Source organism: Aspergillus stella-maris, assembly GCF_047715825.1.
Source record: "Aspergillus stella-maris strain CBS 113639 unplaced genomic scaffold BDV14scaffold_97, whole genome shotgun sequence".
Lineage (NCBI taxonomy): Eukaryota > Fungi > Ascomycota > Eurotiomycetes > Eurotiales > Aspergillaceae > Aspergillus > Aspergillus stella-maris.
The window spans coordinates 14,984-30,770 of NW_027396891.1; the positions used below are offsets into that span (position 1 = coordinate 14,984).

At 49.0% G+C, this 15,787-nt stretch overlaps 5 protein-coding genes across 5 annotated transcripts; 1 reads left to right on the forward strand and 4 right to left on the reverse strand.

Moving 5' to 3' along the window:
* Positions 1 to 1,384: 1,384 nt before the first annotated feature.
* On the reverse strand, positions 1,385 to 4,560 carry BDV14DRAFT_159935 (putative PHD finger domain protein). The gene is made up of 5 exons (XM_073766741.1): positions 4,176 to 4,560; positions 3,972 to 4,069; positions 3,690 to 3,909; positions 2,780 to 3,634; positions 1,385 to 2,732 (listed from the first exon to the last, which is right to left on the reverse strand). Exons 1-5 carry the CDS (start codon positions 4,344 to 4,346, stop codon positions 1,608 to 1,610), a joined length of 2,469 nt encoding a protein of 822 aa, XP_073622595.1. The 5' UTR covers positions 4,347 to 4,560; the 3' UTR covers positions 1,385 to 1,607.
* A 108-nt stretch (positions 4,561 to 4,668) lies between these two features.
* On the reverse strand, positions 4,669 to 5,479 carry BDV14DRAFT_184233 (uncharacterized protein). Its single transcript, XM_073770475.1, has one exon. It carries the CDS (start codon positions 5,028 to 5,030, stop codon positions 4,773 to 4,775), a length of 258 nt encoding a protein of 85 aa, XP_073622596.1. The 5' UTR covers positions 5,031 to 5,479; the 3' UTR covers positions 4,669 to 4,772.
* Positions 4,669 to 6,975, reverse strand: BDV14DRAFT_184234 (Rcd1-like cell differentiation family protein). Its single transcript, XM_073770476.1, has 4 exons — positions 6,132 to 6,975; positions 5,911 to 6,066; positions 5,474 to 5,849; positions 4,669 to 5,422 (listed from the first exon to the last, which is right to left on the reverse strand). Exons 1-4 carry the CDS (start codon positions 6,598 to 6,600, stop codon positions 5,245 to 5,247), a joined length of 1,179 nt encoding a protein of 392 aa, XP_073622597.1. The 5' UTR covers positions 6,601 to 6,975; the 3' UTR covers positions 4,669 to 5,244.
* Positions 6,976 to 9,557: 2,582 nt separating this feature from the next.
* Positions 9,558 to 12,322, forward strand: BDV14DRAFT_184239 (Zn(II)2Cys6 transcription factor). The gene is made up of 4 exons (XM_073770477.1): positions 9,558 to 9,803; positions 9,859 to 10,501; positions 10,555 to 11,172; positions 11,226 to 12,322. The coding sequence occupies exons 1-4, from the start codon at positions 9,605 to 9,607 to the stop codon at positions 11,737 to 11,739; spliced, it is 1,974 nt and encodes a 657-aa protein (XP_073622598.1). The 5' UTR covers positions 9,558 to 9,604; the 3' UTR covers positions 11,740 to 12,322.
* A 2,147-nt stretch (positions 12,323 to 14,469) lies between these two features.
* Positions 14,470 to 15,450, reverse strand: BDV14DRAFT_212232 (uncharacterized protein; the record flags this gene model as incomplete). The annotated part of the gene is made up of 5 exons (XM_073776268.1): positions 14,470 to 14,519; positions 14,578 to 14,817; positions 14,851 to 14,912; positions 14,966 to 15,297; positions 15,357 to 15,450. The coding sequence occupies 5 exons, from the start codon at positions 15,448 to 15,450 to the stop codon at positions 14,480 to 14,482; spliced, it is 768 nt and encodes a 255-aa protein (XP_073622599.1). The 3' UTR covers positions 14,470 to 14,479.
* Positions 15,451 to 15,787: the final 337 nt, after the last annotated feature.

Sequence of the window (15,787 nt, forward strand, 5' to 3'; positions counted from 1 at the left end):
TGCTTTTCTCGCTGAGGACTTCCCACTGCTTCTCAACCAGACGGAATCTCCGTAGCTGCTGACGGGAGCTGGCATGTCTTACTTCACATGCCGTCTTCATTAAGCAAACCAAGCCGTGAAGATAACAACCCGAGACCCACAATTAGACCTGTCAGCTCAACCAGTTCCCGCAGGCGGCAGACCACACGCAGCTGACGCATCTCATGCACGCATCCGAGCCTCAAGTCAGGTCGGCTCGAGCTCGAGCTCGAACCAAACCACAAAGCCCAGACACACCACCACGAACGCATCCAAAAGTCCCAAAGACCCAAACGCAACTTGCTTCTTCAGCCCGATCTCATCTCCGCGGGACACCCAAGACGACCTCAAATACCCCCCTGCCCATTCCCACACACCAAGACCGCTATGCAGCCAGAATCAAAATCGACCAGGATCATACGATGGACTTGATCTTTCTTTTTCCGGGGAAGAGAGACCCGACGGCCCACGAGGGCGGTTCGGTCAGCGCTCAGCACTTAGCACTTGGCGTCTGTGTTGTGCTGTGCTGTGCTGTGCATTGCATTGGTGGCACTGGCATCTCGCACATTGTTTGCTTGCTGGGCTAGCAGGGGCGTACATAAGGTCATGCAGCTAGAGCAACGGGGCATAGCCGCGGACGACAATGGGCATAGTTGTCCCAATGAAGGGGGATAAAGGAGAGCTGGAGGAAAGAGGCTGCTTAATGGGATTATGGTGCAGGTGGGAGTGGGCATGAGCTTGGACAGTGAGTGGGCTGGTGCAGGAAAAAAAAGCAAGAGTTGGGCCCCCACTGGAACTGCCCTGCAACTGCGTGGATGGGCTGAAGTGCAGGTGGATGTGGATACTGCTTTCCTTCGGGTAGATATGCTCAAAGTACGATTTGGAAACCCTTGGGTATGGGTAGGACGGTGAGCTAAAGACACTTAGAGGGACACTGTATGGAGTTGAAGTCAGATATCTTATCCATTTGTGTAGGTATAGGTTATTTCAATCCCAGCATCCCTCCAAGCCTGAAACACAAAAAGCAAAAAGGAATAACGCCAACCACTGCACCTGTAAGCTTTATTGTGTATCGTGTCCTATCCTGTTTATGATATGCATGCACCCATCCGCCCTTTTCAAGTTGTTAGTACAAGTGTCATAGATGACTTGACAGTAAGCAGAAAGCACCAGTGAAAGTAAGGTAAATAGAAGCGAAAACACAGATAGAGGGAGAAAAAGTAAACATCCGTACGCCTGAGAACTGATAGAGATCGTACAATAGTCAAAAGACTCAAAATTAATGACTGTCTTGAACTCAGACAGCGGGAGGCTGTGCAAGTATTGTCTCAGAGTTGTCGTTCAATTAACCTCGTGGGTGTATCCACTGCAATGACTGTACCGATTTGTCCTTGGTGATATTTCCGTCTCACCAGGATTGCACGGCCACGGGAGCACAGACCCAACAGTTTTGATGACGGACCCACTGAGTCAATAGTTCGGGTCGCTGGATTTAGTTTGTGGACTCCAGTTGCTCATGAAATTACTGAAGTAACGCGGTAATTGAGATGTATGTTGTTTTTGATCGAAAGGACACCCGAATGCTTCACTCACGGACGCGTACCATCGGCACCAGACTGACCAGGTTTCGGAACTAATGGTGACGGTTCGAGAGGAGGGATACGATTGATTGACGGGGACATCGTATGCTGGCCGTTCGCTGCAGTCGGAAGATGGCCGTGCAAGCCCATTGCGATCTCTCTCTGCCTGCGCTCCTCCTGTTCTGGTGTCATACATTTCACTGGCGGCGGAATCGGCGCATCAGGCGAGCTTCTCCCCATCAACTTGGGACTCGGCTCTAGTCTTTGGACTGGAGGCAGGATTGGTGCTCCTGCCATGCCTCCCGCGGTCATGGGCCTAGGTGATTGCTTGGTAGGGCTTATCCCCGACAGCAAATGCTGTGAATGAGGGGACGACGCTCGGTTCGCGGTCGGTGTTGCGAACGATACGTTCCCACTGTGGATTGAGGAGAACGAGGCGTGGTGTGCGGTGCTCGGACGAGGAGTTTGTTGTGCCCACGGCGTTGGACCGTCAGACGAGGCCATCGGTGGGAATCCTGCGAGCGGACCGACATCGCGATTGCCCTGGGTGGGAGACATCGAGGGTCTATTCTGGATCGGAGATGGGAGGGTCGGGCCCTGGGTTGAGTGAGAAGATGAGGGTCGTCGGGCAAAGGAAGGAGCAGGTGGGAGCGGGCCACGACCGTTGGTTGCGAATTGGTGAATCCGGGGTAGCTTCGGCTGCTCTTGTGTTGAGGCAAGTCCGTTTGTCCCTTTTGACGGGGAGAAAGGAGCCCGCGGCGGGCTTGCGTACGATGATTGCGGTCGGCGCTCAGGAGATGCAGGGAATGGTATAGCCTGGGTAGGCTGAAGTAGAGGATATTGAGGTGGTTTCGAGAGCGAATCATTCATCATTGCAGCATCCTCTTCCTTGAGCGGATTTGTTGTCGGCGCACTGGCGCCATCAAGGTGACTCTCACCAGCAGACGGCGAAGAGCCGACCTTGAACTTGAGCGGTGGTAGTTTTGGGAGCTTCGCATCCTCCTCGCGACGCTTGCAATCACGGCAGACGAAATGGAAGTCCTCGCTCTCGGCCTCAGCTTGCTTGATGCCCAGGCACTTGCTGTGCTGCCAGACATTGCAATTCTCACATGCAACACTATGAGAGCCATCATCCTACCCTAGTTAGCAGGAACGAAAACTCGTTGACCCGGATGACCTACTATGTTCTCTCCGTGAACGCCGCAGCCGGAGCAGTCAAAGATCCATTCGTCGTCTTGCGAGAGATCCTCCAAGTTCTTTCGTTGTTTCTCCAGTTCTGCCTTGAGCTGCCGTTCGGAGATTCGACTTTCTCCTCTTTCGATCTTCTGTTGCTCTTCTTCAATTCTCTGTAGCTCAGCTTCATGTAGCACGCGCTTCCTCTCACGATCTTTGATACGCTGCTCGCGAGTCATGATACGCGAGTGTCGCTCATTCTCCATCTTCTTCAACCTCTCTTCTTCCTTGTGCGCTTCTGCGAGTTCTTCCTCTCGCTTCTGTGCTGCTTCAATGGCCTCTCGGTCATGCCGCTCCTTCTCGCTCTTTTGAGCAAGACGACTTGACCTCTTAGCGCCAGCAAGGAGCTGAAAGTTGAAGAGCTCCTTTTCGCGCTTGACCTTTTGGCGCTCCTGAGACGCTTCCTCCTGCTCAATAATTGGGAGTACCTGCTCTTCAATCCTGTCCCTCAGTATCTTTTCATCGGCGTCCCTCGTGTTCCGTATCGATTCAAGAAAGCTCTTATAGTCGTCCAGCGTGACCGCGATGCACTCCCATTGCATCGCAGCAAATGAGTCATCGGACGCCTCGTCATCCACTTTGACTTCCATGTTATCCTCGTCAGAGTCCTCATCGTAATCGTGGCCGGTGACCTTTCTCCGTTTCGACGCTCTCGCAGCACGCGCACTCTTTCTCTTGGTCTTCGCCTTGGATTTGGCAGGCTTCGGAGGAGGCAAGGGAGGATCCGTTCGGCGGTAGAGTCGATTATCGTCGAGAATATAATAATAACGGCCTTGGCGATCATATCCAACCTCTTCAATACGCTAGAGTAATGTCAGCGCACGTCGCAAATCGCGATCCGCATAGCAAAAAACTCACCCACTGCAACTGGTCTACCTCCCTCTGCTCCGGCATCTTATCCCGGATACGGTCGGGGTTCCAGAAAGTCCAGATGCTAAGCTGGTGCAGAACGCGAAGTTTCAAGAAGACATCGAAATCCAAGAACCGGTTCGGGACCTCCTCGTGCCCGAAGGGGTTTGTGATGTGCGCAGCTTTCGCATTGTACTGTCGTCGCGTGTATTCATCGAAATTATCGAAACTACAATCATGAGAGAGAAATTAGCAAGCTTGTTAGGTACCCCCGAGGAGAAATCCACGTACGTCAGGCCGCGATGCGACGAAACCCATTTCAGGAGACATAGACCAATCTCTAGAAGCTTCTCGGAGGGTTCGGGTTTAAGACATTCCTTCTCGAGGTCCTAAAACAAAGCCAAAGAGAACGCAAGTTAGTCGCAACATCTCGAAAAACTAGGTCACCATCGGGGCCAGTCCGCCCTAGATTAGAGCGACGCTGCAAGCACGAACCTCAATTCCGAAATCCTCGTCGATTTTCATAAGTTTGCCAAAGATCGCGATATACTGCATGAGGTTCGCGAACTCCCAGCAGTTCCGGAGCTGTGTGAGCAGGCCCGGCTCCTCTTGTGGTTGCTCCGGAGGAGCGTCCACCTCGGAGCGGGTGCGCTTTCGCGATACCATGAAGGCGGTTCGGGGCCGTTAAAGAAGGCGCCGCGGCGCAGGGGAAGAATTCGCACGTGCTGAAATTTTGGCAGTGGTTGAAGCAAATAAAGTAGTAATAGCACGCGAAATGAGTTGAATATTTGCGGTCTGGAATACTTAGTCTAGAAAATAGATTAGACCAAAAGGTGGGCGTGTTCTTGCGAGGAGGACGGATGAGCTCACAGAATCTCCGGGAGGCGCGTCGAGATCCGCCCCGTCAGGTGACCTGCGATAAGGCTGACTGGACAATGGACGACAGCTCTACTCTGTAGAATGGCAATCTACGCTTTAGATCCAGTAGAGACAGGATAATACAATCAATTGACGACTAAAGAGCTAGAGTCTCAGCCAACTAACGAAACACATAACTAGATCTTGGTATCTCGCATCAGAGGTCTATCTCACTCATATGGAGGCGAAAAAGACCATAGAGGACAATGAAACAGAAACACAGCGCCGTCCATATCGATATCCACGCCACCAAACAGCCACATACCATGATGACCGAAAGAAATGTGAGTAGATAAACAGGGGAATAGAAGGACCCGAACTTGAAAGCAGAAATAGCAAGACAAAAAGAGCAAAGCAGCGGAAGAAAAAAAAAATCTGCAAACCGTGACCAACAAGAAACCGAACCCAGCCCAGTATGCTGTTGAACACCATTGCTGTTGATCTCTCAAACAAATCGCCCCCTAACAATGCTGTTATCTCTTCTGTCCGTCGTGTATTTTTTGTATTTTCTCTTTTCCGTTATGCATGCTATACCACAGTTGCGCCTTGTAACCCATTTTCGCCGGAGCCGGTCCCATGCAAGTCGTAAGTGTATCGGATATACCAAAGAAATCGAAATCGATGCGAAACAATGCTTTTCAACTTTTTACATAGCAACACCTGGTGCGCCATCCGACACGTTGTCGGAGAGGTTGATTAGAAGTTGGGCGAGACACCGCTTCGTGGCTGCGTCGTCACGGAGGACCGAGGAAAAGGTGGCATCTCGTAAAGGTTCGGGGAGGCATTGGCGGAGGGCCTCGCGAGCGCGGCTATTATCGCTTAATCTAAGAGAAGTCAGTGACCATCGGTTCGATTACGGAGTAGCTCAAACGTACCTAAGGAAGCAGCGCACAACGTGCTTGAGAAGCCTCACGGTTTGTTGCTCAACCAGCTGAGTGACCATATTGCTCAACACTGTTCCTACCGCGTAGAACCTCTCGTATGTCGCACATATATACGCTAAGCCGATGTCATCGAGCAGGATCTTCTGGACGATGAAGATGGCGACGGTCTTGCTCAACTCTGAGCCAGTTTCCATGATTCGGAGACATAGAGGAATAATCTCGGTAGTGAGAAGGAAGTTGATGACATCTGAAGAATCGTTCTTGACAAGTGCTCCAATTACACCCAGGGAGGTGAGACGAAGGTACTCGAATGGACGGGACTTCGAGGTGGTATTAAGAAAGGGGTATAAGAATAGAGGAATATGAGCTGTTTGGCCACATAGTTATCAGTAAGGAGTGATCTAGTCAAGACCAGTGGCATCGCTTACCATTCAAGAAAAGCGTGCGGGTCTCATTGTGAGACGCTACGCACTGCAATAAAGCCAGTGCGTTACAGACCCGATTTGAAGCCGCGGCGGTAAGTTGTGACGGGTTCAAAAGCGGGTACACAGAGATGATTTCCTGGAGTAACGCAGTCATGACACCTAATTAAACGAAGCAGGTTAGGTCGGTCTCCTCAAAGACACTATCCGATCGTGGGTGGCCTTACCGAAAGAATGCCAGATGACGAGGGCCAGCTCGGGCACCTGCTCTCGCTTTTTGCTAAGCTCCATCAAAGCAGCTTCTCTGCGATTTGGATCGAGAAGCTCTGCAACCCAAATAAAGACCTTGCGGTTCTCATCACTCACTCCGCCATCGATCATGGACATCGCATTCGGCAGCGCGCCATCCCCGCCGGCGCCCCCGTTGGCCACACCCTGAGCGGAGTTGCTGACGGCAGCATTGCTGGCCATCGCTATACGGTTGTAGTGCTGCTGTTGAGCAGCGGCCGCAGCGGCGGCGGCGGCCTGGACCTGGGCATTGTGCTGGGCGAGGCCGAGCGACGAGTGCTGCTGAGCCTGGTGCGGATGGTGCTGGGCTTGGTGCTGCTGTTGCTGCTGCTGATGCAACCAAGCGGCATCAGCCTGCGGGTACTGATGCTGATGAGAAAAGACGTGCTGGGTTTGCGCTGAAAGCATGGCGGGCCGACGAAGAATCAAGGCTCAGGATCAGGAGCGTTGCGAATCTGCCCTGACCGACCGGAAAAATCGAATTGACGGTAGGGAGAGCTGGAAGGGTCAAGGAGTGGTCAGTGAGTCGAGACCGCACAAAGATTCATTGATGGGATTCCGGGGCCGAGAGCGAACAATGAGAGGGAAAGACACTCGTGGGGGAGTGGGAGGAGGAGGGATGGCTAAGGCGTGAATGTGAAACGGTGATCGAGGCGAGCGAGGTTCGGGCTCCGGGAGGCGGGGAGACGCAGGTTCCGACCGGGGACGCTGGACTGACTCAGACTCAGCTGAGCTCAACCGAGTATTTAGCAGCAACGAAGCTACAACATGCTTCACTGCTCACTTACAACGACTGATTAAATTGATCATCGCCTCTTTACGACCGAATAATCAATGGCTAGTTCTATCCCGTCAATGGCCGTGCACGTTACACTGAACGCACGGATTATTCCGACAGGCGCATGGTTAGCCAGGAAGAGCTGTCATTTGTACCCAAGTAGCTCAAAGACATCGGGCGAGTACATGGCCCCTTGCCAGCTGCAGCTCAAAGACAACCAAGAGCTGTGCCTGCGTCTGTGCTGTTGCGCCCGAGGTCCTTCCTTCAAAGCCAGCTCTACGGCACGGGCACTCAAGGATAAGTTGAACCTCCTGCCACTATTACAACTAGAATGTGAGGACCTGTGAAATCGACGCCGAAAATGACCGCTACTGAGGCCATAAACGGCCGCATTTCCACACGTATCCGTGCCTTCCAGCGCCCCCACCGCCTTCGACAGTGGGTGCGCCACGCATTTTTCGTAGTCACGCATTTTTTGTAGATTTCCATTAAATAAAGCTATACAACAACAAATTGACTATTTTTTAATCCAAAAGTCTTCTCCTGCCTTTATAGCGCGTCTCTGGTTTTCTATATTCTCCTGGATACGCTCCTGCGGGCGCTCCGTGGGCTTATATCCATATACTTTTTCATATTGCTTCACCAACTTTTGCTTCTCCACCGCGCGATCCCTCTCCTTGCGCTCTGTAATTGATTAAATTGCATTATAAACCTTTATAATACTATTTTGTAATAGTGGTTTAACTTGACGCTTAGTATAGTTCTGGTATTAAGGCACTTGCACGGCTCTTATCCTGTGGATTATATTATTAGTTATCTACAACTCCTCCAGCTTAGATAGCTGGTGTTAGAAGTTTTTGGTTAAATTCCGCATTGTTTTATCTAAGATATTGGCAATATCCTTTATAATCTTTGCCTGGTCTCTTGCAAGCGCTTTAATTGTTGCTGGAGGACTGTTTTTAACACTAGAAGACAGTAATTAAGGTGGTGTAGCGCTCCGACGAAGTTCTGGTATAAATATCTCGGGAATTGTATCTAGTAAATTACCGCGGAGTTGCTGGACAATTTAACTTCCATTAACTAGCCAGATTCCGCGATCTTTAAAGGACTCTTGAATAATATACTGTGAGAATGCCTTCGCGCGTACTGGTTAAATAACTTTGTCACGGTGCCAGCTTGGAGCCTCATTCCGGGCATGGTGCCCGGAATGAGGATCGCGAGATTCTGCCTGTTCCGACCGCCTATCTATCTCGGTTAGCCTCGCTCCGCAAGGATCCATCCGCGTGTTTGTTTACGATCCTCTTTGAATGCCTTCATGCTTTGAATTCCGTACATAGAGTACCAGATAGATCAATTCAAGTCTTCTGATTGGCTCGCCGTCTTAAACTGCACTTTCTATTTTTGCCTTCTTCTTCTTGATATCAGAATACCTAAGGTCCGACTCGACGCTTAGCAGGACGATCCTGACCTTATCTGACACTCACCCTTAAAAGGCACTCTCAAGTTGAACCATCAGCAAGCAATGAACTAGGGAAGTTTGACCTTAATAATAAGAACCATCAGTAGCTATGATAAGGATAGATATTTATCTTAGTTACACCCCCAATTTCCTTCTCTATCTTGAGAGTCATCCTAAAGTCATGTTGAACAGGTAAACAATGGTTATGATCATCTATATTATCTTGTTAACTTGTGACCCTGCGAGTGCTGACCCTCGTACATGCCGCGAGCCATATCAGAGGCGCAATCTCGCATTGGTACTGCGACACATATATGTTGCGACGCTCGGGAGTCATCTTTTGACAGCTGTCATAATTTAGTGAGGTTTTATTATTTTTATGCTTGTCGGGGCGGCTACACTTGATTGTAGAGGTACAAAGACAGCTCTCTTTAACCGGTGACACCTATGAAAAGCATGAAAATCTTCGAGCTTAATAAAATTACCCCCTCTGACTTACGAGATTAAAGAAGGAGGCTTGGCAAGAACTATTTATCCCTGGAAGGGGATAGTCTACTTCTAGTCTCGCATTGGGTGTTTCAGCTGGTTCGTTTGTGTTGTCTCAAAAAGGCTGAATGCTCACTGCCGGAGCTTTTCTCTTCCCTTAGCCCCAAGGAAATAAGAACGACAGCAATCAGTTCTTTGTTCCTTCTTACATAGATGTGCAGAGCATGTATCAGAATATTACAGCAATAATAATAGGCTGGATTAATAAGGATGAGGATAAAGGTGATCTAGATGCATTTCTTAACCTGTACCATTGTTAGTATTTCTACAGTCGTATAGTAGAAAAGAAGGTGGTTCACCGGTAGCTGGGCTATCCTTCCCAAGCTTGGAACACGGCTATGAACGTTTGATTGCTCTGTAATGGAGTAGTTCGTCTGTGTTCATGTTACAATAATAGAAAAACCTCGAAAGTCTGCAGGTACCGGAAGATTATGATATGCTATACCGAAACACGGAGGTATTTATGCAACGTATGGTCCTCCACTTATGAAGCATAAAACTGCCGAGACCATTCCTTTCTTGTTCTAGTGTTCCCAACATCTCGTGGCAGGTCACACCGTGAGCTCATCTCTGTCTCCAACCACCACATCCAAACTCAACCCTCACATGAGATACCCTCGGAGCATGGGATGGCAGCCCCGAACTGCAAGAAACGTAAGCCTTTAGAACCCCCTCTGTGGACAAACGTTTCCGGGGTTACCCGGGACCATCCGAAGCATGAAGAAATCCCCAAACCCCAACATGGAATATCTTGTACGTGCTGTCGACAGCGAAAGATCAAGTGCAATAGAGAAAACCCATGCAATCAGTGCATATCCTCATTTAATGGTAAGAAAAAAAAACAATTGACCGGGCGTACCTCAGCCGCTGACCCATCTTTGAGATTGTGTCTACCCCGAATCTTCGCGAAAGCGAAAGCGCAAGCTACCTTCATATGCAGGACAGGCTGGGTCTCTAGAATCAAGACTTGAAGCACTGGAACGGTCCCTTCCAGGTGCCTCGAATCCTGCACCTCCGGAGACCCCAACGATCCTATCTGTTCCACAACAGCCCGTGCCGGAAGCATCTGCAGAGACTGGAAATCAGAATCGTGAGAATGTTTACCACATTGCTGATAACGGCCAAGTCGAATTTCAAGGACACACTGCAGATCGATCTTTCATCAAAAGCATTGAGTCGAAACTGGGTAGCGGACCTACAGATATGACCCACCAATTCCCAACGCATACATCAGGTCCGACTTTATTTGAACCAGCGCGTGTGCTTCCTGATGAAGTCCCTCTGCCGCCAAAAGATTTTGCGGCTAGGCTTATAGATGCCGCCGTGGATGCACAGATACTATTTTACATCGTACATCGTCCAAGCTTGGAAGTATCTTTCAATCTGGTTTATTCGCTCAACGAGTCCGATTACAGCGCCCGGGAAAGGGCGTTCCTTCCACTGCTTTATGCCATCCTTGCGTATGGGTCTTTGTTCATTGATCCGACGCCCGAGGGAAAGGAGAGAGAGGAATTAGTATCACAAGGGTATTGACCTCCTACCCCTTCGCGTCTTCTTGCACTGATCCGGCTTCGACTAGGTCAAATTTCTATGCAAAGGCTCGACATCTCCAAGATATTGCTGAATGTAGAGATATAACCTCTCTGCAGGGCATCCTATTCATGAATCTCTATCTTTTCTCCTTCACCAGAAAATCAACATGCTACACATACCTGACCACCTCGCTATCCTTTGCGCTGCGAATGGGCCTCCACCGGTCTTTGAAAATGGACCACAACTTGATCTCTCAAGAACTCAGCAAAAGAATATTCTGGACTCTTCGGCTGCTAACCAATGACGTGGCCACCTTCTGCGGCCTGCCAAAGCTGCTTGGGGACGAAGAGATTGACCAGGAGCTTCCAATAGAGGTGAATGATATATATGTTGAGAAAAACAAGATACTCCCACAGCCAGAGGATGAGATTTGCTATATTGCTGGGTCTAATGCATACAAGCGACTGCTTATGATTCGGGACAGAGTGACCAAGGATGTCTACTCTGTTAGATCTCGTGTTGCTGCTACTGGTCCAAATGGGTCAAGCCATACTGTTAGTATGGGAACGATCCGCGGAATACAAGATGAACTCGACAACTGGGTCCAAAGCATACCATTGGGGTATAGACTCGGGGCTTATGATACAGAATCCAGGTTCAGGAGGTAAGGAGCTATCCCTCTGACTTCATCAAGCCAGCTGGTAATCATCTTCAAAGGGCCCAGTACATACTGGCCACCTCATACGCTCATGTCCAGGTATATCTCTACCGCCCTTTTCTCCATTACGCAGTCGAGACCCCCAACCAAGATGTCAGCACTTGGGAAGGCATCTCCCCCTATACAACTGCATCAGTGCAAGCTAGCGAAAACGTTATAGCCCTGTGCGACGAAATGTACAGTCGAGACCTCCTAAATGGCGACTTCTGCCCAGTAGCACGCATGTTGGTCAGCGCAAGCTTAACCATTCTATACTGCATCCTCGCTTCTAGCTCTTTACAGACCTCGCATCAAATAGATTCACTAGTCGACAGCTTCAAGGCTGGGCGGAAAGTTTTAAACCATATTGCCGAGTATAGCTATCCTGTCCACCGAGCCAACGTGTTCTTTACGGTGAGTTCCACGCGAAATGAAATACCCCTTGGAAGCTCTGCTCTGGCTGACTGGTGTAATCAAGGTCATGATTTCGACTCTCCCAACCGACCTTCAATATGTCCGCGATCGGCTCCTTGATCTAGATGCTGATGTAGTGGACGGAAATCAAAACAACGGTCCTCGACACCGTCTCGATAGCGAACAAACTTCCTGGCTTGCTTCAAAAACCTTTTTGTTTTCACCTAAGCCAAGCTTAGAGAAGGAACCGAGCACCAGCTTGACAGCATCCAGTATACTCAACGAAGGCCAGGCTAGACCCCGGACACAGCGCTCATATCCATTTATCCAAACGCTGTTAGACACAAGGTCAGGGGAACCTTATACATCAGAGGGCTCTAATACAGTTAGAGATACAAATAGAGTCCTTGAAGCCCAGCCGTTTATGTTCAGGCAAGGGAGCATGGGTGAAACCTGGGCAAATGCTTTTCAAATCGATACGGTTATTCGGTCTGGGGACTTTCAGGCTCGTGCTGTAGACATGGAAGATATGGAGCAGTTTTTCGATTTCGGGAGCTGGTTATGAGAGATATCGTTGGATCCACGATTCTGTCTTGATGCATTCCACGGGGTGGGAGAGGAACAATCCAATATATCATACCCTTAGCTAAACAACCTTACCCATCTTGACGGGATATCAGAGTTATTCATTGCTTGAGACATCTGCGGTTCTTCCACCGTTCCGGTATGGCATTCGATGGCCCGTCAGCTGGGTGGCCGGAGCCCGTCTTGACATCACTCTCTTGAGTGTTCGTAAGGGCAGTTCCACCAACAAAGCACGCTAATTCATCGTAACTGGATGTCGTTGCATATCACTGGCCTATGAAAAATACTAAGCCGTGGGTGTCTTAGATCCAACGCGGCGCGATCCCCGTTGCCCCATTGGGGCCGAAACCAGGGCGCTACTCCAACGAGCGCACAAAATGCTTAATGAGCGCGCGAATTTTCTAGATAGGGACGATGACATCACTTAAGGGAGGAAAAAAGGAACAAATTCGTGCGGCTGGGGTACGTAGAAGGAATTACCTAGATGTCGCTGACGCTGGTAAAGGTCACACATGAAATTCGACCACATAAAACCTTTACTAGCGTCAGTGACATCTAGGTCGTAGGTAACCGATAAGTGGATAACCGCCCTTACCTACCTATTCATATTAGGACTTCTTTCCTGGGTAGTTCGGGTGTGAGTGGGATTGGAAGGCTATACGTAAGCCAGCTTGAGGCGGCGGAAATACTCCGTCATATATCAGGGTGTATGCGCTGAGTTCCCATATTTGACCTTACCCCTCGCTAGGTATTGACTACGGTTGTCATCGCGATGGTTTTCATTGTTAAGATCCTTCGAACTGGTCTTGGATTTGTCTCGGAGGCTGTTCAAGCTATCTCTGATAATCGGACGACAGAATTTGGATATACGGATCGTCAAGAGGACTTTGCTGAAGGATGTGCTGTATCTTGCGATTGTCAACCTGCCGACTGAGGAAGAGGTTGCGGAGTCGAGGGCTCGGCTTGGGGATATGATGGAAGAGAGTGAGGGTGTTGATCTTGGTGAACAGGCTAGTGGTACTGTTGGCAAAGATATATAGCACTTTGTAATTTGAATCTACTGGACATAGGCCGAAGGGACTTTTTTTAATTGGGTGGATGTTTATAGGCATTTTCGCAACTCTACATAGCACTTTGTATGTCGTGAAATTGAGGTTAACTATGCAGGGATACCCTATACTCGGGCTTCAAGATCGAAAGAAAACATGGCTAGCCCGTTATATCCGTCTAAAGGGAGAATGACCTGTTACTATAAGAGAAGTATCGGCCGTCTAGCTAGTGGAAAAAAATGACCCCAGAATAGAGACATATCAACATGAAGCAAACCAAATAAATTGCAGACAAATTAAGGTATTCTGCGACAACTAACTAGGATACAAAAAACCGATGCAAATGACCTAACACATTATATGGCCAATGTATAAAAGCCGCCCCATAACCCCAAAGCCAAAGCCAAAGCCAGAGAAAGAGAATGAACAATAAACCCCTCAATCATTCTTCATTCAATGCCGTGAAGTCGTATTAGAATGAGACGGCGGGAACATATCGTATGCTTGAGCAACCATGGCCGGCTGAGAAGGAACGGTACTGGGTGTGGACGTGGACGTGAAGCGGATTTGGCAGGGGCTTTCTTGCGTTCTTTTATCCCCGTACAAAGCGCCCCCAGAGCAAGACACATGTTGATCTCGCAAGGGTCAGAATGGTTGATTCCAGATCGGATATAGGGTGGCACGAGGGAGGGTAAACGGTACTGGGTCTGACTTTAATCTGAATATATACGGTCAGCTTTACTCTTCCAATCTCTTATGGTGGTTTCACATTACTCACATATCAAGATTTGTTGTCTACCTAGGCTGTGGCGTAGTATACATGAAGACGGCGATGGCAACCGGAGTTCTGATGAAAATAGGATGTAAGTGCTATACAATAAAGGCAGCATCTTGACCGAGCTTATATGATGTTCCGTACAAGCTTTAGATAGCACAAATTGATAGACGTACGCCCAAGTTCGCGCAATTTAATCACATCCTGGTTTGCAATCTTATGGTCATGTACAGCCGCAATAAATTTTCGTGTTGACTGGATACATTCTAGATAGAATATGTACGTAATAACCAGTAACCCGGCGAGATGCTATGCAGATACAGCAAATCATGTGGTAGAAACGAGCTGTGTTTCATTTAATGCAAGGCGGGGATGTAGCATCTGCACTGATTCCCTTTTCCGGAAGATATCCAGGCGGCGATTTAGCTCAAGCTTTCAATATTCATAATGTCTACAACCGGTTGTTGAAAAAAGACGAGATTTGCTTGTACCTGTTCAAATTTAGTTTCAAGGACATGCGGGGGAGGGGGTCAAAAAGAACAGACATACCCTCGTTGAAACTCCTTTGCATTATCCTCATCCTCTAGATTTGCTCGAGCTCCCATCCATCCATGGAACATGGTGTCATACAGCTCAAACTCGGACTCGGTCTGAACCTCTTGCTCGTACTCTTCCAGTACATCTGCAGGCTCGTCCGATGATGACAAGCAGATATGAGGGATGGTAATGGCTTTGGCGTCTGCCAAGTCAAGGAGGCTAGAGGGGAAGAGAGCGTCAGCGACATATGCCCTTAAATAGATATGGGAGCGGATCAAAACTTACGACGGATGAGCTTGGGCCGAGACCGCGAAGCAGCTATCTGATCCTGAAGCCAACGCGGCAAGCTGCAGGGTCCCAATCAGTGCGTGTACTATTATCAAAGACAGATTAGTGCTACCTTTGACCCCCAGCATAGCCCCAGAATACCCCAGCTTTCGACCTGGGGATAGAGACCCTTAGTGTCCTCCATAACATCCGAGAGGACGGCTAGGTTCTTGACTGGGTTCGCTTTGGTGTGGAAAAAAGCCATCATGCTTGATCGTTTCTCGTCGGTATCCATGCCAATCCAATCCATATTTGCTGCGTCGCCATGGAAAAAATCTGGAATGATGACTAGACAGTCTAGTTCTCGCGAGATAAGAGCTGCTCCTTCTTTGGTCTGTGGGTATAATCCGAAGATATCGTAAATGAGCACGACTCCGCGCTTGGATGAGCGGTTTCCAGTTACACCTATATTGAGACTCCTGGTCAATATCCTATCATAAGCTTGGATGGGTTATAATCCTCACATAGAGATATCCCTCCCGCAGTATCTATCTCCTCTTGGGCAGATGTAGCTGGGTTACCAACCGCTGGTGTGGAGCAGCATGCTTTCAAAGACATTATAGATAGATCAAAGTCTTGTAAATATAGTCAACTTATTTGATATTCTGGTTTGCGTGATGAATACCTGCCCTCCTTATAGAGCTGATGGCAATTGACACTAACCCAAATCACGGACATGACCATTAGGCCGATAGGTCGATGGTGATTAAAACTGGGGATATTCCCGGACGCTAACTCAAAACTCGGCGTCCATTCCGTGATCCATATCACCCTAAAGTCCGAAGCCATGATCATAACCACCTACCCTGTTGGGGTATATATCTGCTGTTATCCCGCGTGGAAAGTCTCTGGACGCATTAACAGGCTCCTCCTATAATCCACATACGGAGCTCTC